The 27,600-nt window shown below is 37.8% G+C and overlaps 1 protein-coding gene across 1 annotated transcript in view; it reads left to right on the top strand.

Moving 5' to 3' along the window:
- col22a1 (collagen, type XXII, alpha 1) overlaps window positions 1–27,600 on the top strand; it is an 88,899-nt gene that overhangs the window by 50,705 nt on the left and 10,594 nt on the right. Inside the window, 30 exon segments of the mRNA XM_072915632.1 lie at window positions 1,857–1,910; window positions 1,978–2,022; window positions 2,096–2,158; window positions 2,242–2,295; window positions 2,409–2,450; window positions 2,552–2,584; window positions 2,917–2,970; window positions 3,328–3,381; window positions 7,555–7,608; window positions 7,683–7,736; window positions 7,834–7,887; window positions 9,617–9,721; window positions 12,416–12,460; window positions 12,547–12,624; window positions 12,709–12,744; window positions 12,819–12,872; window positions 17,666–17,710; window positions 19,020–19,055; window positions 19,131–19,244; window positions 19,659–19,712; window positions 19,970–20,023; window positions 20,651–20,704; window positions 20,787–20,840; window positions 20,969–21,022; window positions 21,099–21,152; window positions 21,231–21,284; window positions 21,367–21,411; window positions 23,730–23,783; window positions 25,250–25,303; window positions 25,366–25,419. Coding sequence (XP_072771733.1) covers window positions 1,857–1,910; window positions 1,978–2,022; window positions 2,096–2,158; window positions 2,242–2,295; window positions 2,409–2,450; window positions 2,552–2,584; window positions 2,917–2,970; window positions 3,328–3,381; window positions 7,555–7,608; window positions 7,683–7,736; window positions 7,834–7,887; window positions 9,617–9,721; window positions 12,416–12,460; window positions 12,547–12,624; window positions 12,709–12,744; window positions 12,819–12,872; window positions 17,666–17,710; window positions 19,020–19,055; window positions 19,131–19,244; window positions 19,659–19,712; window positions 19,970–20,023; window positions 20,651–20,704; window positions 20,787–20,840; window positions 20,969–21,022; window positions 21,099–21,152; window positions 21,231–21,284; window positions 21,367–21,411; window positions 23,730–23,783; window positions 25,250–25,303; window positions 25,366–25,419 — 1,659 coding nt within the window.

The following is a 27,600-nucleotide window of genomic DNA, read 5'->3' as shown; positions in this document are numbered from 1 at the left end:
GTGTGTGTGTTTAGCTTGTTATTTGGCTTGTAACATATCATGCTTGACTCAACATGAAAGGAGAGCATATTATGATGCATACGCTTTTTCTATACTTGTTTCTTTATGATACAGTAGAGCTCAATCGCTTCCATGACCGAGCTCCTAACTTAAACACTTTTAAATGCAACCAGCTAACATGTAACCTGCCTTCATGCCTTTACACAAACAACACAATAGTATGTAGTACAAACAAGTACAGTAGTTTTATTAAGTAATGCTATAATGTACAGCCTTTACCTTGGAGAGTGAACTTGTACTGTATCTCGTCAAACACACCATCAGCAGCTTCTCTATATTTTCGTGGATAAATGTCCACATTATTGCTGGCACAAAAGCCGTCCTCCTGCTTCAGTATGGTGCAGACTAGCAATTGCTTGGCCAAGTTAGCTAGCTACACGCTCCGTCATGACAACGCTAACGACAGCTTGACTCGCCTGTGAACGTTTCCTTCTTCATCCTTGAGGCCCATTCTTCTTCTTCTTCTCCGAGAAGGAGGTAACTTGTCCCCGCGAAGTAGTCCTCACCGTCACCCTGTCCGTAGATTTTAAGTGGACCTCATTGGGACAGTGTTTACATGTTGTTTTGACCGAGGAGGAGGTTTAGGTGGGAGACTCAAGTGTTAGTGTGGGAGGTACAGAAGGCAGGGTGGGTTATAATTTAAAAAATGTGACGGCTGAAAGACAGATTTTTTTTTTTTTCATAACAAACAGACTCTAGGCCAACAACAGCATTCTGCAGAAGTGAATGCTGACTGATTCTGCCCAGCCTCTTCTCTTGGTTGTGCTTTCTCTGGAAAGGATAGTGGGAATCTCCTTCATCCATTCATGCCCGTTACTAATTAGATGATGAGGCATTTGGCTACATTTTGGGGTACACCGAGCCGTTCTGGGTTTTAACCTGCCTATTTGGTATCATCTGAGGTGCTGCACATGATATGCCCTGTCAGCCATACATGTAGCTGACAATTCACTGAATAGCATCCACTTCATCTCAACCCTGCTTGGAAAACATCTCCAGCTACAAGCTAATTCTAGCAAGTAAGACCAGAGTTTTAGGGGGGATCTCAACTAGCAGTGTGAAAGCTCGTACCTCAGATTTGTGCTAGCACATCAAAGAGACAGCTTGTGTTGAAGTACCACTCTATATTTCTTTATTTGCTAGGCCACTTCTAATGATAATTCACTTATTTTTACACTTGTATGATAGTCAAGAATGTTGAAATACATGAAACATTGTCTTCTGTACAGATAATTTTTTTGTTGGTGGTCTCTTGTGTTTTGTATTGGTCCTGTGCCTTTCTTTTGGTGGCACTTCCTGTTGTGTTTTGTTGAGCGCTTCACACATCTTGCCCAGAGCATTCCCCCTCACCTGTTTTTGCTTCTATTTAAGTTGAGTGTGAGCCACCATTCTTTGTTTGGAATGGATATTATTCATGTGAATGCTAATTCCTCCTGCCGTGAGGTTTGCTGTACTCCAGCATTTCGCACCTGTCAGTTTTAGTTTCGTTTTTGAATAGCCCTCCCTATGCTTCGGTTCCTTCCCAGCGGCACTCATCTTTGTTTGTTTTGAGCATCATTAAATATTTTTACCTGCACGTTGCCTCCTCCATCTTCTGCATCTTAGGAACAAGCCACTAATCGCCGTCATGCGACCCGAGCGTCACAAATACATGCAGTTTGACACTGGAACAGATCATTCCCATTCATTCCAAAGGGAAGACATTGTAATTGAAGTGCTACAAGAATATTAAATGTGGTGCTAAATTACTGACGGTTCACCTGGAACATCTAACTGTAAGTGTGATGTCTCTGAAGGGTCCTAGAGGAGAGCGTGCAACAGATGGTTTTCCTGGCAAGCCTGGACCAAAGGTACATCTCTATCTTAAACACAACATTGTAACTTTTTGAAGTGTTTTCATATGATGTATCCCCTCAGGGTGATGATGGGCCTCCTGGACCAAGAGGACCTCCTGGGGAGCGAGTGAGTGGACAGAAGATGACTTTTCTTTTCTTTTCTGTTTTTGCCGAGTTGAGGAATTGATTATATTTAATAGGGAGAGGCTGGTGCTCCTGGTCAATCAGGTGTTGACGGAGCAAGAGGAGAGAGGGGGACTCCGGTACGTATTACCAACACATAATCACAAATGTCCACATGTCTTCATAGAATTTATTGATTTATTTAAATGATTTACTGTTTTAGGGTGAAAGAGGACAGGAGGGACCATTTGGGCCAAAAGGTGAAAAGGGTGACAAGGTAAAGTATGACAAATCTGGATCTAATTGCACACTGATACTTCTAATATATTCCAATAATTATAATATTTTTGTGTAACTCATTAAAATCAATTCATCATCTGCTGCCTTCAGGGTGAAATAGGAGCCAGGGGGCCACCTGGTATTGCTGGAGATGTAAATATATTTTTGTATAATACAATGAATATAGTTACTGTAAGCACTGATAATAAGAGGGAACGTTTTATTTGGCATATTTTTGTATTTTGTTTTTATAGGTAGCAAGTGTAATCCCTGAGCCGGGAGAACCTGTAAGTTGACTCTTTTTCTTTGGAAAAAATGCAAGCATAAAAAAATATGTATCAGTTGGATTTGATGTCCTTATAGGGTGTCCAAAGTACATCTCACATTTAAATACTATTACTAAAAAAGTTGAAATGTAGACGCTAAAAACACAAAGCTGACATGCAGGCTGTTTTTTTCTTTAAAAATCTATTGTTTTGATTTTGAAAGTGAAAAATATGAAAATGGCCTCCTTTTTTCAGTGTGCAGCCCTCAGTTGAAAACGTTTGGACACCCCTCCCTACACTGTATACATTTTTTTAGTAAAACTCAGATATACTAAATATGTTCTCACTCGTAGGGAAAACCAGGAGAAAAGGGAGAGAAAGGAGAACAAGGACATGCTGGAGAAATGGTGGGATTTATTTTCAATTTCATTATTTTTTTTTTTTAAACATTCTCTTTATTTTTTCTTAAATGTGAGCAAAGCACACCCTGCAGTAGGCAGGAAAGTCCACTAGATGTCAGTAGAGATACAAGAAATATCCTTTCAGTTTTGAAAGGCTTCTTATGTGTGTAATTGTATGGGTAGTTAATAAAGTAAATAAATATATCTAAGTATTATTTATTTGAAGTCTTTATATATTTTATCTAACACTATAACATTCCAAAAATAATATCTATGGACGGAGAAATGGTACAGAAATTGTCCCCACTTTACGAGTGAATACATCAATTCCAACATGTGCTTATTAATATTCTCCCTATGAAGGGCCCTCGAGGATTACCTGGCGAACAAGGCTTCAAGGGTCCACCTGGAGCAGCGGTAAGTCGCTAGGGACTTTCTAGAGCACATGAAAACAACACTTGCAGCAATCAGTCTTACTTTTCTATGACTCAAGGACTGATTTACTTAATGTTTGCATGCAATAAAACACCTGCAAACTTGATAGCACACACAAAGCTGATCTATTAAATGTGTTAAATCTGTTAATTGAGCAGAATAAGGAGCACAATCCATTTTGCGTCTGTCTTCATGAATATGCCGAATAAATGCTATTCATCAAAACATCCACAATACTGGGAGAAGATGCAAATACACAAGGTGATTTATCAACACTCACCAACGTTCTGTCAGCACTTAAGTGTTTTATGGAGCACCTCTGAAGAGTATGTGCAAACTGACGTACAGTCGGTGCTCACGCTGCAAAGATAGACGATGGACAGACGTCGTACGTCTGTGTGTCAACATATTGGCATGGTCTGTCAGAAATAAAAAGTATTTGATGTTAATTTTTTAGCAACATCATTTTATAATTTTATAGCCGCATGATGGGTGACGTAAGGGGCTAAATAAAATTGGTTGGTTGAAATGTATTTTGATCATGTATACAGTATCAATATGATACATCACATATTTTACATATTTTCTAATCCCCCCTTTTTCACTACATAACAATTACTAACACATACTTCCTATTCTCAGTTTGTACTCAATTTACATCAATGTGTTTTAACTACATCAGTTCTTCTCATAAGTAGTTAAATCAGTTATGATTCGCTTGATGAGATTTCATTTTCAATAAATTGATGACGTTTGTCATCATTTTTCTTCTTTATACTTTGTCAACACTTTTAGTTTGAACAGTCTCTTAAACTGGATCATATTAGCACATTGATTTATTTACTCAATCCATTCCATATTTTGATTCCACATACTGAGATGCTAAATGTTTTAAGTGTTGTACGTGCATACAAATGTTTTAAGTTAGATTTTTCTCTAAAGTTATATTTCTCCTCTTTTTGTCGAGAAGAATTGTTGTATATTCTTGGCTAGCAAGTTATAGTTTGCTTTGGACATCATTTTAGATGTTTGCAAATGCACCAAATCATTACATTTCAGTATTTTGATTCAATAAATAAAGTGTGTGTATGTTCTCTATATCCAACATTATGTATTATTATAACTGATCTTTTTTTGTACCAGCGCTAATGAATGAAGTGTAGTTATTTCCCATATTTCTGCACAATAACTCAGATACGTAACACTATTGAGCAGTAGACAATTTGAAGTGAATTTTGGTCCAGAACATATTTTGCTTTATTCATTATAGAAATATTTCTTGCCACCTTGTGTTGTATATTTTTTACATGATATTTCCAGTTCATTTTATCTTCTATTATTACGGTACACCCAAAACAAGATTTAGCTCATTCTTTCAATTCCCACTCCATCTATTTGTATCTGTATGACTTTTTCTTCTACTGTTACCAAATAACATTATTCTACTTTTACTGAGATTCAAAGAGTCTGTTTTTGTCAAACCATCTCTTTAATGTACTCATTCCTCCTGTTATTTGTATTAGCTTGTGTGTGTGTTCTCTCTTGAACAGAACACAGTTGGAATCCAGAGAGGTTCATCAGGTCTTCAGGGAATTATGTAATGTGTTATTCTTCTAGCCAGTCCTGTGTGTTTATTTTCATACCTGACAGTTTTGGCTACAACTGTTGCTCTCCTCAACACAGTTGTGTCGGCAACTAATACTAACTTTAAGTCTTGGGTGACTTTACAAATGTCGTATATGAAGATTTTGGTGTCAGTATTGATCACTGGGGTACACCACAAGATATTTGTAGCTCTGTTGATCTAGTTTCACTTAGCTTCACGTATTGTCTGGCTTCTTGTCCAGTTTAAGACCAACCCTCTGATGCCATATTGTTCTAATTTTGTAAATTAAGATATTATGATTAATTGTGTCTGATGCTTTAGCTGGATCCATAAATACTGCTGCAGCACATTGGTTGGTTATTTTGATGAATTGCATCGATGTTGAAATGTTGGCTCTGTATTCATATTGGTTACACTTTTGATTATGAATTTGTCCAATCTGTTGTTGAATCAGTTTTCAATGATTTTAGAAAACTTTGGAAGTAAAGAAACAGGAATTCAATTGATTTGGTGTCTGCTGCCATGTTTTTTTTAATGCCGTTAAATTTTTCATTCATACTATTTATTGTTAACATACACTATATTGCCAAAAGTATTTGGCCACCTACCTTTACTCACATATGAACTTGAAGTGCCATCCCATGGAATTGTCCAAAATGTTTTGGTATCCTGGAGCATTCAAAGTTCATTTCACTAGAACTAAGAGGCCAAGCCAAACTCTTGAAAAACAACCCCACACCATAATTCCTCCTCCACCAAATTTCACACTCGGCACAATGCAGTCCGAAATGTAGCGTTCTCCTGGCAACCTCCAAACCCAGACTGGTCCATCAGATTGCCAGATGGAAAAGTGTGATTCATCAGTCCAGAGAAGGCGTCTCCACTGCTCTAGAGTCCAGTGGCGACGTGCTTTACAACACTGCATCCCACGCTTTGCATTGGACTTTGTGATGTATGGCTTAGATGCAGCTGCTCGGCCATGGAAACCCATTCCATGAAGCTTTCTGCGTACTGTAGGTGGGCTAATTGGAAGATCACATGAAGTTTGGAGCTCTGTAGCAACTGACTATGCAGAAAATCTTTGCACTATGCACACCAGCATCCGCTGACCCCCCTCTGTCAGTTTACGTGGCCTACCACTTGGTGGCTGAGTTGCTGTTGTTCCCAAACTCTTCACTTTTCTTATGATAAAGTTGACTTTGGAATATTTAGGAGTGAGGAAATTTCACGACTGGATTTGCTGCACAGGTGGCATCCTATGACAGTTCCACGCTGGAAATCACTGAGAGCGGCCCATTCTTTCACAAATGTTTGTAGAAACAGTCTCCATGCCTAAGTGCTTAGGACACCTGATTCTCATCATTTGGATGGGTGGCCAAATACTTTTGGCAATATAGTGTATATCCTAGGGGTGTGGGAAAAATTTGAATCGCGATTCTCACGTTGTGCGATTCAGAATCGATTCTCATTTTAAAAAAATCTATTTTTTTATTTATTTTTATGTATTTTTTTTTATTTTTTTTATTATTTTTTTAAATTAATCAATCCAACAATACAATACACAGCAACCCAGCAACACTCAGAACTGCAATAAACAGAGCAATTGAGAGGAGACACAAACACGGCACAGAACAAACCAAAAGTAGTGAAACAAAAATGAAAATGATCAACAACAGTATCAATATTAGTTACAATTTCAACATAGCAGTGATTAAAAATCCCTCATTGACATTTATCATTAGACATTTATAAAAAAGAACAATTGTGTCACAGTGGCTTACACTTGCATCGCATCTCATAAGCTTGACAACACACTGTGTCCAATATTTTCACAAAGATAAAATAAGTCATATTTTTGGTTCATTTAATAGTTAAAACAAATTTACATTATTGCAATCAGTTGATAAGACATTGTCCTTTACAATTATAAAAGCTTTTTACTCTGCTTGCATGTCAGCAGACTGGGGTAGATCCTGCTGAAATCCTATGTATTGAATGAATAGACAATCCTTTTGAATCAGGAAAAAAAATCGTTTTTTAATAGAGAATCGTGTTGAATTGGAAAAAAAAAATCAATTTTGAATCGAATCGTGACCCAAGAATCGATATTGAATTGAATCGTGGGACACCCAAAGATTCACAGCCCTAGTATTTCCTATATGAAAACTTCTCAAAGTATGCGTTTTTTTGCGTCTTGTCAGTGTCCCATGAGCGCATCTTTGGTACTGGAAAAAAAGTGGATTCAGATGTCGATGCACTTTGCACTGCGTCTAAAATGCCCATAAAAAGTGGTCAATGTCTCCTTCATGTTTGAAAACATAAACGCCACAGGTAGGGGCATGATCACATGAATGTGCAGTCAATGAGTGTCTCTATGGTGATGCCACGTATAGTACACGCAATATTCTCATTTAAGGCAGGTGCTCTGCACTACTTTTCAATCAGTCTTAGTAGATCACACGCAACACGCCCACTAATAGTACATGCTATTTTATAGATTAGCGTGTGGTACTAGGATCTTAGTAAATGTTTTTGCACCCTTCTTCCAGGGTCCTACAGGTGACACAGGACCTCAAGGAGGGACAGGACATGTTGGAGACCCAGTGAGTGTCTACACTTGCTTCATGTCAGCAGATGTCCTGCAATGCAGTGACTGATAAATGTGTTTCCCCTTTAGGGCCCTCCAGGTGTAGCTGGTCCTCAGGGGCTCCGAGGACTACCAGGCCATGCGGTAGGTCTACACAGACCATTAGATATAATAATGTTTATAATAATGATGATTAATGAACATGAGTTTACTATGATGATTAACAGGTTTGTTCTTTTAGGGAATACCAGGCATCATTGGGCCCCCTGGTGTTGCAGGAGAGAGAGGAGACAAGGTTGTTTCAACACTTTTTTATATGTTTGTGGGAAAAATAATCTGTTTCACATTGTGTAAAGCTTTTGTGGGCGGTGAGAGCAAATAAGCCCGCTGACTGTATTGTAAAATACATGAAATGCTCCAGTGGACACATTCAAAAGCTGTTTTTTAAAATTATGCAGAAGTTTTAATATCAAAGGTCACTCCACTGGGTACTCTCTCACCCATTGGTCAGCTGTTCTAAATGCAGAAAAACCAAGAATGTTTGTTGATTCCTTCTATTCTAGACGATCCTTGCAGGTACTGCATTCAAGTATCAAACAACAACTAAGGAGTAATATAAATGATACAATTGAGTATTGACTGAATGAAACTGCCATAAGTCTATTGGACATATTTGGACGCCATGTTTAGTTAGTATTGCTGCGACTTTGTTCTTTTTTAAAAGAAGTAAAAGTAACTTTGTGGCTACAGATAAGTTACTTTGCTAATAGATCATAAATATAGTTTTTATTTGAATGTAGCAATATTTTGTGGATTGGTGTTTTGACAAAAAACTTTTTTGAAGGCAGGAGGCTTAATTTTTTGTTAATGCATTTACCAGTTTTAGAATATGTAGAGATACTAAAACACGGTGAAGATCATGAAATCATATTTTATAGTGTTTGTTGTGTGTACAGAGGGAGTTAACGGCACAGACCACAAGAGGGCGTAGTTGCTCTATGATTTATTATATATATATATACCATATATATAATAACAACCCATAATACTTAAATGAAGGAAATGGAGTGTGACTAAAGAGAGTGGACAAATGTGCATGGAAGCAGGAGGACACTGAACTCGAGAATGCACAAGGAAAGCCAGATACAAGACAGCTTACTGTAACAGGGAACAGAAAATTATGTTCTGGCACCCGATAGCAGGTAGAGCAGGCTTTTGAAGGCAGTCCTGATGATCAGCGTGACAGTGTTCAATCTATTGCATGTTGTCCACCATAGTGGACTTTTCACCAATTCATTTGTAATTGTATAATTAAAAAAATGAAGTTTGAGAGGTTTGTGTTTATTACTGCAAAGTAATAAACACAGATGTAGGCTATCACAAAGTGTTCATTTATTAAATATCTTTTCACAAAGTGTGTAGAATTTGGAGATAATTATGCAGATTTGTTTCACACTTTTTGTCTTTGTGTATTATATTTTTGTTAATGTTTATAATCAATATTATTGCCTCTAACAGGAAGTTATGCAATCGTTAGTCAGTTGGCAACATAACTAAAAAGTTACTGATGGATTTTCATCAAACTTTCAGGAAATGTCAGAAATGGGATAAGAAACAAGTCATTACTCATTCCGATCATTTGTACTACGTTACTCGACGTTTACATTTCTCTACGTGAGTACAAGCGGCCCCACCTACACCCACAGAGACAACGATAGTAGGTGACTGGCAAGAATGTTCACTTTCTTTCATTCCACTTTTGATGGCTCAAAAAATGGTGACCATGTTTGAATGACATGAAATGTCAGAAATGTGATAAAGAACAAGTAATTACATTTCGGAACTGATCCAAATCACCGTCTGGATTCATAACTTTTTTTATTATTAGGTCCTGGCAGAAGTTCATTATTAGAGCAACCCTACTAAAATAGCAGCACTCGTGAAAAAACACTACTTTTACAATACGCATACGTCATAGATATAAATAAGTCTTTGTTTCTGTTTAATGTTTGTTTTTTAAATAGGGAGAACCAGGCAAACCAGGACAAGCAGGTCAACGAGGTTCACCTGGAGAACCTGGTTTGATTGGACCTCCTGGACCCACAGGGAAGGGAAAAGATGGCCTATCAGTAAGAACCGTTATGATACTTTGTTTCAGTTTATCTGCATAATGTTTATGAAAGCTAACTAGTCAACAAATGTGATGTTAAATAAAATGGTTTAGTAAAAAAAAAATTAAAAGGTGAAAATGGTTAAAGTTGAAAACAAAAATCATGTTAATGTACTGCATGCATAATGTATATCATTGACATTTATCAGTCCACCTCAGGGCAATTAAACTAGGAGTTCTGCCACATGTTGTGCTTTTAAACACACATTTTATGTCTGGCAACACAAGTAGAACACAACAAGCCTGAGTCGGCACATTGTGTGCAACATGTTCCACCATCTTTCTTCACCTCAGAGCTGCTGATGAGGCAGGAAGAGTGTTGTTAAGAAATATCACATAAAATAGCACAATGGCTTCACAGCAGTTCTTTTGTTGTTGATGTTTTTTTTACACAAATGCCGAGAGCGATAGCCCTGAGGCCTCACTGACGTTTATATGCAACAAAATGAATGAACTTGTGCACACTTTTGATTTTTATGTGCATAAAGCATGAACTTGTGACCCTTTTTTGGTGTTTACATGCATAAAGCTTAAAGTTGTGCACACTTTTGATGTTTATGTGCATAGGGATGTCACGATATGAACATTTCTTATCACAGTTATTGTGATTGAAAATATCACGGTTATTATTACCGCTGTATTTTTGAATGTGCTCAAAATTTTCAAAAAGTACATATACTGAAATCTTTTAATCAAGTTTTATTTAAAAACACAAACACATTCAAAATTATTTCCTTTGTAGGAGAAACATTGTCGATAAGAACACAGTTTCATGGACCTCAAGTAGAAGTTGAATGTGCATTTGCAACACAAGCATTATAAACAAAGTAATATAGCAGAAACAAAATAATAACATCAATTAATCAAAATAAATGTGAAAATTGTGCAAGATAGCACCTTCTGGACATAAGAGATAAACAAATGTTTGTTTGATTGATTGATTGATTGATAAGTTTATTGACATCTTAAAGAATTTAATCCATGTAAGATTTTTGCAAGATGGCACCTGATGGCCATAAGATGCACTTTTTGTCCATTGTCCATATAGATAAAGATAGTGTTCATATATGAGATCTAGTCTTCTGCATAGGGCTGCATGATGATGGCCAAAATAATAAAGATTATTTCACAATTATTTTTTATATTAGGTAAAACAGTGTTGGGGTGGGAACGTGATGCCTTCATGTCATTTGTAACATCTAATGTACAGGCTAAAGATGAATGTTATCCACATATTTAAAGACAAATACTTGTGTTTTTGTTCATTAATAATATCAACGTGTCAGATTTTGTCTCATTTCATGATGCCTTTATCTTTATTTTTACATTTTGATAGAAGTTTATTTTTTATTTTTTTAAAGTTCCGTACATTCTGTGTACATTGACGTGTCCTAAATGTATGTAGATGCTGTATCGGGACACATCCATTAAGAGTTTGAGCAGATATGTCATATAGGAATTAACTATACACCATAAAATATTAACAAAAGCTATGTCACATGAATGGTTTTCAAATGACTTTGTAGAATTAAAACAAAAAACACCAGTAATATAAAAAAAACATGGTTTACTATTTAATATCATTATAAAACACCATGCAGTTTGGCTAATAAAGATGAAGTCAAATAAAAAAGCTTTGTTCTTCAACAACAACCATGTACTTTAGTCCAACAGTATGGCCAACAAAAATAAACTTGAGTGATACCTCTCACTTCTAACACACAATCGTTGTGCCTCACTGACAACTCAGCATGTTGACACTTCACAGTTTGCGTTCAATTCCATGAGTAGACTGAAACATTTTAGCTAGTATTGATGTTATTTGAACACTGACAGAGTTAGCAGTTAAAGGAAGAGTGAAAATCCCAATAAACAAACGTCAAGACTTCATACACAAGTTCGTTCCCTTCACTCTGCCTGCTGCATGCTAACTCAGTCACAGCAACTAAGTGAAGGACGTATTGAGAAAATTAAAGCAACATCACTTTTTTTTTTTCTCCTATACTTTTTGTGTGGGATAAATGTGTTTGTCTCCAATATTGTCCACACCTGTCTCCATCTAATAACAGCAGTACAGTCTCAAACCTACGCCGAGACTCTATGCTAGTTAAGCAAGTGTAACAAAGCAAGGTTGTGTAGTTGTCGCCATGTTTCCGCTAGTACGCATGCGCTGCTGCGACTTCCTTTCCAGCAAGTGAGCAGTGTTGCCTAAAAGTTTTTATTAGTAAATGGTGGTTTTTCGGTAATTAAAAATGAAAACGATTTTACTAACCGTCTGGAATTTTACTGCGGTTTATCATTACACCGTTTACAGATGCATTCCTGTGCATAAAGAATTAAATTGTGCACACTTGATGTTTGTGTTCATAAGGCATGAGCGCATGCACACTTAATGATCTTTATGTACATAAAGAATTAACTTGTGCACACTTTTGATGTTAATGTGCATAAAGAATGAACTTTTGCACACTTTAGTTTTTGTCCAAAAAAGAATGAACTTGTGCACTTAACGTTTATGTACATAAAGCATACATTTGTGCACACTTTTGATGTTTATGTGCATAAAGAATGAATTCATGAGCACACTTTTCAGCACTTAATGATTCAGCTGAGTGCTGCGAGACCTTTAATTGCTATTGTTTGTTACATGAAGGGTGAACCAGGACCTCGGGGAAATGAAGGACCCCCCGGAACAAAGGTAATGATGGACAATTCCAAATCATTCCATATTTCATATGCAATGCATGTTGGTTGCTAAAATTGCAATTTATATCTGTCTCTTAGGGCCCGCCAGGATCAGTAGGGGAGCCAGGGCCACAAGGGGACAGGGGCTCCCCAGGTGAAGGCAAAGTGGGATCTCAAGTATGTAACCAGCTCCACTACAGCAGATTGTACATTGTTACATTTATATCATATTTCTAAACCACCATCTTTGTCTTTTTGCAGGGGTCTCCTGGAAATAATGGAGATCCTGGAACTCCTGTAAGAATCACTTAAAATGATCATAGTTTTCTTTCCTATACGGTTCTTAACGCATGTTTCTTGGCGCTTTCCAGGGCTTGAGGGGTCTGCCTGGTGTTGCTGGTCCTCAAGGCCCTGCAGGACATAATGTGAGTCTTCTGTGTGGACTAAAGTCTGGAGAGTTTTCTTTGGCTTTCTTGTGTGTTTCGGTGTCGTAGAGAAAGTGTGATGATAACCATAGATCCTGCAACATAGGAAAGAGTCAGAATATGCAGGCATGTGCAATGTTTGCAAAAACGTGGAATTCCACCTTCTTAAACACAATTTTTCCTTCAAAATATCACTTCTGTGGTTTTTTTAATGAAACATAACGTGTAAGGTCAGGATTCAAAGGAGAGTGTCAAAAGATGGAGCTAATTGTCTTGTGAGCACAACAACAAACATGGTAAATGTGTAGAGTGAACACCCGTCAGAGTGGAACTCTCTAACAATAACAAAAGTACTGTGAGTAAATTATGTAAAGCCACCATAATAGGATCCAAAGAAAATGTGTTGAACGCTCATCTCATCCGCAGGTACTCGTTTTTCCTCTTACCTAAAACGCCACACTCATCCCTGCCAACTACTCCGGTTTTCCCGTAATTAGTACGGTTTTCATCAACCTATTCCGGGTTACGGTTGCAGTGATAAAAAAATACGTTTTTTCATTAATTAAAAAAAATATTTTTTTTTTAAGTTTTATTCACGAAATCGCGTAACAAAAATCACAATCGACACTGCTTCCCGTAACTTCCTGTCGAGCCATTCCGAATGCCATGCGCGAGGCTATTTATAGCACCGCTGCCAAGCACGAGGCACCTGTTGCCATTGTTTCCAAACGAGCGAACGATCATGGAATCAGCCGGAGAAAAATCGCAAACGAGTCTTAAACCGAAAAGAAAACTGCAGTCATTCTGTGAAGAATTTTCAAAAGCCTATCCAGGAATAATTATCCGTTCCAAAAAGGGTGAAAACTACGCGAATTGCACCTTGTGCAGACAAGATTTTTCGATCGGACACGGAGGAATTAGCGATGTAAAAGACCACGTTGGGACAAAAAAACACAAGTCTAATGCCGCTGCTAAATTTGGATTTTAGCCACAAAAAGGTAATGACACCAATGTTATCTATTGGAATTGTTTAGTACTGTTATACTGTTAAAAGTGTTTATACTATTTATGCTTTCAAGTCCAAGTTGAAGAAATCTTGTTAAATGTTGACAGCATAACTACCAAAATACAGAAGTATGTCCTTAATATTTTTGCAGTGCTACTTCTGTTGAAAAGTTCAAATGATTACATTAGAGATGTGATGTGCCACTTTTCAAGTGTCTGATGGCTTCAATTAATTTTCATGAATTTTTCATATTTTGAATTCTTTTGAAAGGCTTACAAAAAAACTACATTTGAATTGTAATTCCATGCTATTGACAGGACTATTAATTTTAATGAAGTTAGCTTACCATGTTTACAGTATGATAATTGTGATAGAAATGTGAATTTTAGGCACAGAATATTTTTTTTACAATTGAACAAGGCAGTAGATTATACAAGCTTGGACAGAAAGTTAATAATGACACCAATTTTTTTTTTAATGGAATTGTTTAGTACTGTTTTACCATTTGTTTACTGTAAAAAGTGTTTATACTTTCAATTAACAAATTGAAGTCTTGTGAAAGGTTGACAGGATAACTGGCATTAACTGTCAAAATAATTTCAAACTATTGAAGTTAGCTTACAGAATAAACATGTCAATCAACCCATATGATTTTTGCTGTAATACTTTTGTTTTGAAAAGTCACTGTGACTGATAGAAAAGTGATGGTTTTAGCAACATTTTAACCTGTCTGAATGCAATCAATCATTTTGCGTCGGGGGGCGAACCTGAACCCCCCACCAGGACTTTGTCCTGGACCTACCGGGGCCTGCGGCCCCTGGACCCTGGCTACTAGGTTTTTCTGATTTCAAAAGTTGGCAGGTATGCACACTGCTTTGCTGAACGGGGACACCCTCGCTAGTTAGCATCATCTAGCTAGCTTACTTGTTGTTGCCTGCGTTCGCTCTCTGAGCCACAACTTTCTACTTTGATGCTAATAATATTTGCAACATTACAATCCCAATGCTGTTGTGGTTCTGGTGTATTTATTAGCAGGTATATTTGTGACATGACAGATGTAAACAACACTGGCAGTAGGGCTCGGCGATATATCCAGTTTGTAAGATATATTTTTAAACAAGATATGAATTAAGAAAATATCGTAATATCGATATAATTTATTTCATGTTAAAATGACCAAACACCGCTTAGTTGTGTTCCTTGGTCTCCCTCTACTAAACCCCTCCCCTTCTTCTTTCCAAGACCTGCTTGCACTATAAGAACATTCATGATTAGTTGGTTGTTTACTATGATGAGTCGCCATTGGTTAAGATTAGGGCAAAGCATTCGGGACAGGCCAATCAGAGGCAAGATAGGGCGGGTCATGAAACCAGAAAGTGAAATCACAACAGACATCCCAAATGACGAGGAGAGAGTCGTAGACGAGAAGAGGGAATATTCAAGCGGGCCATTTATGTATTAAAAAAACTAGTGGAAGATGGCAGAGGGATTCTATTCTTTAGATGTTTCTTTTAGTGATGGAGACCACGTCCAGGAAACCCACAATGTTGGCCACATTTGGACAAATGTATGATAAAACATTAATTTGACTTGTAAGCACAAATCAAAACTGCTCTCCAGTTGCCAAGCTGGACATATTTGGCAGGAGAAATGCTGGCAAAAACGTATGTTGAAGTGAGGAAGATCATAGTCGCACAAAGAAGTCAAGTCACTTACTTAGTGCTGAGCAGGACCGTACATGTGTGACAGTCCATTACATCCTCCACTGGGAATTAAAAACATATTTTTTATCTGAGTTTGATACATTATTTGCACAGCTATGTTATTTATTTTACGTAGAAAGAATATTTTTCTGTTTTATTTGTGTTATGTAATTCTGTGCTACTTAAACAATTTATTTTATGTGCTGTTAATACCAATCTTGACTAACTGGTTAATAAGTGTTAATACCCATCTTGACTAACTGGTTAATAAAAGTGTTTACAGTACACTTGTCATTCATTTCAATTTCACTGAATCTCGCTCAAAAATGAATATCTTTATATGTATACTTTCACCGTAACATATATCCAGATATATATCGAATATGGAGTTTAAGTAAAAATATACCCTGATATACTTTTTAGTCCATATCGCCCAGCCCTAACTGCTAGTATATTAAATGAGGGGGCGTGGCTACAGAAGAGAGTTGTCCGTCACTACAGGATGGGTCTACGCATGCGTGAAGCTACGTCACATCCGTCAACTTGTTTTATGGCAGTTATGATCGTGCTCGCTGTCACAGTTACCATGGTTTTCTTTTTTGTAATCTGTATTTGAATCACAAAGTCATTTAAAAGATTACATACAAAACAAAAGTTACTTAAATAAACAGTATTTATTTTGAAACCGTACAGAAACCTGAACAATGTGCTCAGCATCTTTTTTTTTACTACTTTATTTACATCAAATCACAATACTGATCATTTAAAAGTCTACTTTTTTATTAGGCCGCAGACACAGATTTAAATTACAGTAAGTGCTTTGCCAAAAAAAAATGTATGTGATGGGAGTCAATGGCGCCCTCGTGTGTCATTCATTGCAGAGAGAAAAGTGAAAGTGGTTGAAAATGTTGCGATAATACTCTGATTTTGTAAGTTTTTTTAACCTACCCCTTGCTCATGTTTATATTCCTGTTCCCTCTTAATCCTAGGTAAGCTATTTTTGATACAAAACATGAATAAATCATTCAAATATCACACAGCATGACGCCCCAGAATCTCCGTCTTCAAAGATTACACGTCTTGGAAGTGTCTTCACGGTACCGATGGTGTAGTGAAAACTTTTACTGAGTTCTTTGCATGCATGTTATAGAATTTGACATTTTCAATGATAACGATGTTAGTAAATATTTACAAAAGATTATGTGGTACATCAGACATGTAAGAGTCACAAAAACAGCTAAACGAAGTTGGTGCTGGGAATAAATCTCAAGGTCAAATATCGTGTAGGAATACAATTACAGGAAATGTTGTCCTGATTTTCAAAATGTTCTTTTGGGGTTTGCGTGGCAGAACTTTGTGCTGATAGAAATGTTCTTCTTTTTTTTCTCAGATTTCCTCTTTTTCCTCAGAGTGCTAACATGTCTGAATATGATACTATCCATCCATTTTCTATCGCTTATTCCCTTCGGGGTCGCGGGGGGCACTGGAGCCTATCTCAGCTACAATCGGGCGGAAGGCGGGGTACACCCTGGACTATTACAAGATAAATAAAATACACGACTCCATGAAGTTGTGACTCGCTATTCAATTTGACTCTTGGGGTGACCATTCCATTCAGAACCCACTCTCCATTTCAAAGCAATTCTCTCAACACATTTCATATTAGAAAGATAGAAAAAACATTTCTAAAGAGGTTGCGGTTTGCAAAAGTTCTTATTTGGCGGCCGTGTGACTTATACGAATAGCAAGTAAACGCGGTATGGTCTAAATAAAAGTTTTTTGTTTTTTTTTATTCGATTCTTGAACATTTTAATTGAATCAGAATCGTAATGAATAATAACTTGGATGTGAATCCATCTTTGTCAGCACCCTCACTATTAATTCCTACAACCTTTTATATTTGTATTTTAGTTCTATTTAGTTTCCTTCTACCCGTACTCAATTAATGTATGCTTAAAATGTTACTTATAACATAGCTTGCACACTTAAAAGTTTTATTTGACAGTTTAAGTCTGAAACAAATGGGAAAAACTGCTTTGATGTTGTCTCTTGTTATTATAATAATTATGATTTCTTTCAAACAGGGTCTGCCTGGAAGGCCCGGGGAGAAAGGATCAGCTGGAGAGCCTGTAAGTAGTTATTTAATAACAAAGTAGTAGACCACCACAATTTATCCAACAAGGAATCATCCAGTTATTACTGCATATTAGGGATGTCTGTGAATTTTTTATTTTTTTTTACTTGCGATGCAATAATGATGTTGTATCATTTAATCTTGTGGAATGTATGAAAATATTTTTTGAAGTGAAATGAATCAGATAACATTGGTAGGTATGAAAAACACCAACCTGTTTATTATTAACTGTTTGGAATGAATTTTCGCTATGCAGTATTTAAATTGAAGTGGAGTGGTAATCACAATAATAATTCATGAGGTTAAGCTCATGGCACAGTAAGTTGAATGATGCGGACACGTTTGTTACTGCATATTTTCGAATACACTTCTGTCTTGGAGACTTTGAATTGTTTATATTGACACGTGTTGTTTTATTGTTCAATGGTTATTACATATGTCTAGCTGGTGTGCTGTTGTGTGCTTAGCTGTTGTGTAGCTGCTATCTCCTGGTAGCCTGTAGCTTAGCATGTTTACCATTTGTAAATGACTTGACTAAAATATAAGAACTTTTGTGTTTATTTGAGAACATTTAGATGTTAACTAGCTGTCCAGCTTTGCACAAGTAGGGCTGCTTGTATCGCACATGATATCACACACACATGTAAACACGCAGCAGGACTGCCTGTATCGCACATATCATCACACATGTAAACACGCTGCATGACTTCTAGTATCGCTCATGATATCACATACAAGTAAACATGCTGCAGGACTCCTTGTATCGCACATGATATCGCACACAAGTCAACATGCCGCAGGACTCCTTGTATCGCACATGATATCACACACAAGTCAACACGCTGCACGACTGCTTGTATCGCACATGATATCACACACAAGTAAACATGCTGCAGGACTGCTTGTATCGCACATAATATCACACACAAGTAAACATGCCGCAGGACTGCTTGTATCGCACATGATATCACACACAAGTAAACACGCTGCACAACTGCTTGTATCGCACATGATATCACACACAAGTAAACATGCTGCAGGACTGCTGGTATCACACACAACTAAACACGCCACAGGACTGCTTGCATCACACATGATATCACACATTTTACATGCAAGCACATATAATCTGATACTTTTTTTCTGATATTTTTCCAATATCAATATCAGATTGGGACACCAGAACTGTTTATGCTCCATTAAACTTTCTTTTTACTATTTGAAGCACACAGTTCATATTTTTAATCTGTTTTCATTTCCTCTGTAATATAATTAGTTGATGTATTCTCTATCTTTTATCTCAGGGAAAAGCAGTGGACCTTTCTGACTTAAAACTGAAAGTAAGCACAGCCTCGTGTTTAAAAACAATTTCTTCCTTTCATATCTTTAAGTAAATGACTCTGGCATATTTGTAGGACATCTGTTCAGACTGCCCGGCAGGTCCACCTGGACCACCTGGAATCCCGGGACTCCCAGGTGATAAAGGACACCAGGGGGCTCCTGGGAAAAATGGTCAAGACGGCTACCAAGTAGGACAAAGTCATTTATATTCTACATTGTTGTAACATCCCATGTCATCTAATGTCAAGTCAATTAAGGGCTCTTAAGTGTGTGTGTGTGTGTGTGTGTGTGTGTGTGTGTGTGTGTGTGTGTGTGTGTGTGTGTGTGTGTGTGTGTGTGTGTGTGTGTGTGTGTGTGTGTGTGTGTGTGTGTGTGTGTGTGTGTGTGTGTGTGTGTGTGCGTGTGTGTGCGTTATTACCTTAAGTGTGTGTGTGTGCACATTATTAGCCTTTAAACCAAGCGGCTAATTTGTTCTCATCAATCACAGTTGGCATGGCGGATGCTGGAGCTCATTAGCCAGGCCTCCTCTTGGGGCAGTAGTGAGCAATTAGGACTTATTGAGTCCCAGGACAGAGACTTATGGTCTGCTGTGCTTCTTACAGGGCCCGCCGGGACTACCTGGACCGCAAGGGCCTCCTGGAACTGACGGAGGAAAGGCAAGTTGGCTCATTAATGCTTTATTCATCAATATAATTAATGGCTTCTGGCTCAGGGTTATTAGGCATACTCATTTTAATGTCTTACTAGTTTTTAAAAGTATCTTCAGAAAAAAAAAAATACATTTAAACATTTTTTTATCCTAAATATCTATTGATTGATATATTTATTCTAAAATTAAACCACCAAATTATAATTTTTAGCATTTTATTTTTTTACAGGTAAATAAAATGTATCATTTATACAATTCTCACAGGGACTCAAAGGCGACCGTGGAACTCCTGGAGCCCCAGGTGATAAAGGAGAAAAGGTATTTACAGGACGTAAACACACATATTCAATACATTAATACGTCTGTATTTACAGGACATAAACACACATATTCAGTGCGTTAATATGTTTGTATTTACAGGACGTACACACACATATTCAGTATGTTAATATGTTTGTATTTAGAGGATATAAACACACATTCAATACATTAATATGTTTGTATTTACAGGATGTAAACACACATTCAATACATTAATATGTTTGTATTTACAGGATGTAAACACACATATTCAATACATTAATATGTTTGCATTTACAGGACATAAACATACATATTCAGTGCATTGATATGTTTGTATTTACAGGATGTAAACACACACATTTAATACATTAATATATTTGTATTTACAGAGCGTAAACACACATATTCAGTATGTTAATATGTTTGTATTTACAGAATGTAAAGACATATTCAGTACATTGTTTGTATATACAGGATGTAAACACATATTCAGTGCATTAATATGTTTGTATATACAGGACGTATACACACATATTCCGTACATTAATAGGTTTGTATTTACAGGACAGCAGAGACATGTTCATTACATGAATATGTGCGTATGTTGTAAGTTATATTTCAATAATGATTCTTTCTTTCCAGGGTCATTCTGGACCTCCAGGCCACCCTGGTCCTGCTGGAATGATGGGCTCAGCTGTAAATGATGATTTTTACTAATATTATTAAGTACTTACTCAAACATGTAATATGCTTATTTGTTATTTTTTTCTCTGTTCAGGGTAACGATGGACAACCTGGTCCTGCTGGTCTCCCAGGACCCCCTGGAGAAAAGGTCATGTGGTTTCACATTTGTAAAACCTAATTACCCTGCACACTTTCTCTTCGTACCTTGCTGGCACACATACTGTACGTCAGCCAGAGATATGATGTCTTTAATGATTGTCTGATTGTTCTTCACAGGGCAAAGAAGGTCTTAAAGGGATCCAGGGACCTCCTGGTCTTCCTGGCCTGACAGTAAGAAGAACAAATAGAAGCAGCATCATGAATAGGACATACATATACTGTATACATGTATTCCATGCATCTGCAGGGTCCACTTGGCAAGATGGGCAAGGATGGCCAACAAGGTGAAGCAGGAGAACCAGTAAGTAGATTTCAAAACTAAGAAAACCGAAACAAGATAATAAATGTCATGCAGCAACTTGTGTTTATTGTCTTTTAGGGCAAGCAAGGTGAACCTGGACCACCAGGAAACTCTGGACAACGAGGACTTCCAGTAAGTCGCCGCCAGGAAGTTGAAATATGTCAATGGCAGAAAATAATAATACTAATAATAAATAAATATCTCTTCTGTTCAGGGCTTCAAGGGCCACAGGGGAGAACCTGGCAGTCAGGGGTCAAAGGTAAGCACAGCACACATCAGTCAGCATCTAATATTAGTATTATATATTAATTAATTAATTATATTAATATTAATATTAGTATTAGTAAGTTGGTAGAGTGGAGCGTGCCAGCAATCGGAGGGTTGCTGGTTACTGGGGTTCAATCCCCACCTTCTACCATCCTCGTCACGTCCGTTGTGTCCTTGGGCAAGACACTTCACCCTTGCTCCTGATGGGTGCTGGTTAGCGCCTTGCATGGCAGCTCCCGCCATCAGTGTGTGAATGTGTGTGTGAATGGGTGAATGTGGAAATACTGTCAAAGCGCTTTGAGTACCTTGAAGGTAGAAAAGCGCTATACAAGTATAACCCATTTATTATTTATTTATTATAAAATATATTATTATTGTTTTATAATAAAATGGTAATGCAATATTTTGTGGCAGCATGAGTACCTCCCTGTACGTGTGAAGAAGAGCATGTCAAATGTCAATGAGAAAACGACAGTATGTTTCATACAAAGTTTTACTGCAACTTATACCTAGCCCCTTCCTGCTCTGTCACTGATACAAATATACTGTAATGGCAAATTTCCCTTGACATTGTCACTCTCCCCCTTTGGCGCGCAACGTTCATGCTGGCCTCGTAGGGCAGTCGTTCTGGGTTCCATCCCCCGTCCAAGTTCTGTCACAAAGCAATTTATGTTTTTAACATTTTCACAAAAAAGTCCATTTTAGATCAAATTCGTTTTCTTTTTTCGTACAAAACATGCATCCAAATTACAAATTTTCACAAAAATTATAATGTTTGGGGTAGATCTTTCTTTTTTTAATCAAATGATAAGGAAGGAAGGGTCTTTATTGTCATTGCACAAGTACAACAAAATGTCATTTTCAGCACTAATCCGTTCAAACAGCACATAATGACACACATAAATACTCCATCCATCTTCTTCCGCTTATCCGAGGTTGGGTCGCGGGGGCAGCAGCCTAAGCAGAGAAGCCCAGACTTTTCTCTCCCCAGCCACTTGGTCCAGCTCCTCCCGGGGATCCCGAGGCATTCCCAGGCCAGCCGGGAGACATAGTCTTCCCAACGTGTCCTGGGTCTTCCCCGTGGCCTCCTACCGGTCGGACGTGCCCCAAACAACACAGCAGCGGCTTTAGTTTGAGCTCCTCCCGGATGGCAGAGGTTCTCACCCTATCTCTAAGGGAGAGCCCTGCCACCCGGCGGAGGAAACTCATTTGGTCCGCTTGTACCCGTGATCTTGTCCTTTTAGTCATAACCCAAAGCTCATGACCATAGGTGAGGATGGGAACGTAGATCGACCGGTAAATTGAGAGCTTTGCCTTCCGGCTCAGCTCCTTCTTCACCACAACGGATCGATACAGCGTCCGCATTACTGAAGACGCCGCACCGATCCGCCTGTCCATCTCACCATCCACTCTTCCCTCACTTGTGAACAAGACTCAGAGGTACTTGAACTCCTCCACTTGGGGCAGGGTCTCCTCCCCAACCCGGAGATGGCACTCCACCCTTTTCTGGGCGAGAACCATGGACTCGGACTTGGAGGTGCTGATTGTCATCCCAGTCGCCTCTCACTGCGTGCAACGCCAGTGTGGAAGAGAGTCCAGCCCCTCTCGAGAGAACTGATTCCAGAGTCCTTGTTGTGCGTTAAAGTGAGTCCGACTATATCCAGCCGGAACTTCTCCACCTCGCGCACTAGCTCAGGCTCCTTCCCCCTCCCAGCGAGGTGACATTCCACGTGCCAAGAGCTAGATTATGTAGCCGAGGATCGGACCGCCAAGTGCCCTGCCTTCGGCTGCCGCCCAGCTCACAACGCCCACGACCTCTATGGCCCCTCCCATGGGTGGTGAGCCCATTGGAGGGGGGACCCACATTGCCTCTTTAGGCTGTGCCCGGCCGGGCCCCATGGGGACAGGACCGGCCACCAGGCGCTCGCCATCGTGCCCCAACTCCGGGCCTGGCTCCAGAGGGGGGCCCCGGTGACCCACGTCCGGGCGAGGGAAATCGGAGTCTCGGTTTTTGTATTTCCATAGAAGTCTGTAGTAAATACTGTATGTATGAAATAATCACACAAAGCCAAATAAAATAAAAAAAACGTGTTGCTTGGTATAAAATACAAGAACTCAAACTCCTGGAACACATTTACTTTATTTTTTTAAATGTTAATCCTTTAATTGCAATCAATCTTTCATTTCCACCCTCATTTTGGAGGAGCTTATTTCCTAAGAGATTGTTCTCGACATACTCCATATTATGATTTGTTAATATGATTCATAGTTTTGAGGCTTACATGAGTTTTTTGTCATATCCCAAAAAAGGGAGAAGATGGAAAGCCTGGACCACCTGGGCGGGAAGGCAAACCCGGAAAGGAGGTATGATATACTTCATATTTTTCAACAAAGACTTCTGTATTATATTCATTTTTTAAACAATGCCTGGAGCATTATTTCCAGGACAAATTGTTCAATAAAGTACATACTCTCAGGGAGGAAGAAGCTTGTAATAAACTTATAAATACTCAGTAAATCTTCCTGCGGCCTTGCGATAAAAACTGCAGCACAGCAAATCCTTGCCTGTTTCAAGTACATGAAATATTCTTCATCATGGAACATTTCTTCTCAGTCTTTTCTGGAATTCAGCCCAGTGATGATTAAAAGAAGCTCGGGGGCAGAGCGCCAAAAAAACCTTTAATCATGTGGTTATTTTAATGCTGCTTTCTGAGAAACGACTCTTTTGTCCCATTTCATTGCATCCCACATTTAAATATGGCTGCATTGTAGGGATAGTACTTTTTTGTCCCCCGACCAAATCCTGCCGGTCCTACCCATTCACGTCAAATCTAACGGTGACGTCACGTCCAATGGCAGACTCTCTAACTCGAGATGTAGCGATAAACTGTATTAATGATAAACTATTATTGATAACCGCAGTAAAACTCCTAACAGTTAGTATTCCCGTATTAAATTAAGTTGATCGAAAAGCCATGACTGCACTTTAAATAAACTCACAGACTGACTGGTGCTAGCTCGCTATCTTAAATGCTAACATGAAAACAAGAGGCATTAACTACTTTCCCCATTAAGAAACAACATACCTCACTCTAAACTCATATAAACGTTTTTATTACTGTTTGAACACCTAAGATTGTGCACATTAAACCTACAAGCTGTGCTCTCTGAGAACAGAGTGATTGATCGGGCAAATACGAGACGGAGGTGGTTTTATGGTGCATTCAAGGTCCACTGAAATAATAAATATTAATGGATTTTATTTTCAAGGCACTTTTCATAGAAATAAATGTGCTACAGTTAAAATCAATATTGAAAACAATACAAGTTTAGCAATTAAATCAGATAAAATACTTAGACTGAAACACTGTCAGTGAGGCATAAGAAACATAAAACATGCAAAATAGTGTTTTTTTCTCACACTGATTATTTTAGTTATTAAAAACAACCTTAGCATTTCAGTGTGTGTATAAATACTTTTTAAGCACATTCAACACTATTGCCAATAGAATAATAGTTCTGGTCACGATAGCCGTGTCATAAAATGTTCATATGGTAATAACCGAACACTCTCCAGCAGCACTGAGAGCACTGCCTCTAAGTAATGTTGCAATTTTCAACAAAGAAATTGACTCAGAAATGTAATAATAAAGCATAACAACTGGTCATTATATACTGTATATCATATTCAGCTCATTTTATATGTTCCAATAAAAAACAAGATTTTATTATTAAAAGCAATTCATCTTTATCAACACACACAAAAGCACCGAAAATTGCTACCAGTATCGATTCCCATGTACTGGGACCTTACTGCTTTGTGATGGCAGGGTCTAAAGGGGCCTCCAGGACCAGAAGGTCTTCTTGGACCAAGAGGAGAGCCAGTGAGTAAGACTTCTCATGTCCCCGTTCAAAGACGAAATATGGCAATAACATGTTCTCTCAGGGCAAACAAGGAGAACCAGGGCCATCAGGCAAAGGAGGACTCCCTGGAACACCCGTAAGTCAACACATTTTTAACACCATTTGTCACGATAACAATGTTGACGGATAGTCGTGCTGCTCGATGCACGCTGATAAATAGGAGGAGACTGGAACGGGCTGGAAGTGGTATTTGCCACAGTGACAAGAGCATTGTCGTATGTTCAGTGGAAATGAAAATGATGGTCAAGAAAGACTTTGAATGGCACACACCACAGGTTTTATTTAACCATAAAGGCATTTATTTATTTCCTGAGGTGCAGGTGGGATGACCATAACATTGTTTTCTGGGTCAAAACACTCAATCAGTGGTTTTGTTAGTTCTCTAAGTAAAAGAACAACAAAATACTGACTAACAAAGTCAACTCCTTGGCTGATTGATTGCCAAAACGACAAAAAAATGTAATACTTTACTGACCATTTTGTCAGTTTGCTGTTTTTTAACAAACTACTAATTTATTAGTGTAACTATACTAACTACGAAATAAAATTTCAGTAGAAATGACATGCTATAAAGCATCAAGTAACAAAATATACGACTATTGGGTGCACGCCTACAAAATTAGCAAAAGGAAATACCATACTAACATGCGAATGTTATTAGCATGTTAAAAGTTAGCTTGCGTGAAATAACAAAATATTTCACTGCAAAAGCATCTTAATGTTAGCATGCTAGCAATCGACAAACATGATCAAGTAGCAGTTTGACTTGGCATCCATATGTAGAATTAGAAACACTTTTAATGTAGAATAAGTTTTAGGGGAAACCGGGACGGTACAGATAAATGTCCTGAATAAGAGGAATGTTGTGGTGGTAGAATGGTTGAAAAATGTGGGACTAGTCATTGATAGAAAAAAGGTTAGAGAATGTGGGATTGAAAAGTTGGAATTTTTGTAACTTTAAAAATTGTTAGTTTGAATTCCCAGGATGAGTGGAATGTGTTGATGTTGAAATGTTTGAAGTTAAAGTTAACTAAGTAACTCGTCAGTATTTATGTACAATATCTATGGAAGTAGAATTGTCTCACATCAACTTATATATATCAATATGATATTAATACATATCCATATATTAATAAATATACAAATACAAATATGATATACAAACAAATAAATAATTTGTATAAATAAACATGTATTTGTAAATATATTTTTGAGATTTGAAAATATATACAAATACAATTTATAAATATAAAAATGTGACATACAAATAAATCCAGAATTTGTATAAATAAACATGTATTTGTAAATATATTTTTGAGATTTGAATATAAATTAATATAAATTTGTATTTGTATTGGATTTGCATATGTGGATCGCTTTTTTGCTTTTGTGTCGATGAAACATTCCTCCCACAAACCAGATGCACAAATAAATGTGACTTACACACTCCCCTGAACAACCAGCAGAGGGCACTGCAGACAGAGCGGTCTCCGTCACAGAGCATTATATGCATTATATGCAAAATGCCTGAGCTAGCTAACGTTAGCCTTGTATTAGCTAATGCTAATTCATCCAGTTAATCTGAAAGACCGTGCTAGCTGCTTATTTTATTGTATCAATGCCGTTTAATGACCTTGTCCCGATGTAGATACTGATCTCTTATCAGAGCAATGTGTGTCAAATCATCATCATATATCTAACTACCAAACTAAGTTTTTAGCTAATTAGATTTAAATGTAACCAACTAGTACACTGGCTATGAATAAACTGATTAACTATCAAGCTAATAATCAACAAGTTAAAAATTGTACTCATTAGCTAGCCAACCAGTTAAGCAGCTATAACTAACCAATCAAATGACCTGTTTGGGAGCTTACTGACTAACTTGCCCTGGATATAAACAAACAACTAGCTGACTGACCAGCAATGTTATTCACTTTTTACCTGGTTGCATATTTAGCTAGCTAGGTGGTAAATGAACAAACCAATGGGCTTGGCAGAGGTAAAAGAAACCCCACAAAGGGATCCTTGATGCTGAACAAAAAAAGAATGGTAATCCATGTCTAATTTCACACTTAGATTCTCACCATTAGTTTTTACAAGCAGCTCAATAATGGAGACAAATGACTACTTGGTGACTCAAAGTGTCACAAGAAGAACCTCTGCTCTGCACATCCTAATGGAGTGATTTCACACTCAAACCATGGCCGTCATGGAGCTTAGCCAGGAAGATGTGATGGATGTGTCATGGCTGCAC

The sequence above is a fragment of the Nerophis lumbriciformis genome, linkage group LG21, assembly GCF_033978685.3.
Source record: "Nerophis lumbriciformis linkage group LG21, RoL_Nlum_v2.1, whole genome shotgun sequence".
NCBI lineage: Eukaryota > Metazoa > Chordata > Actinopteri > Syngnathiformes > Syngnathidae > Nerophis > Nerophis lumbriciformis.
Note: the sequence above shows the minus strand (reverse complement) of the source record. Positions and strands in the feature narration are given on the sequence as shown.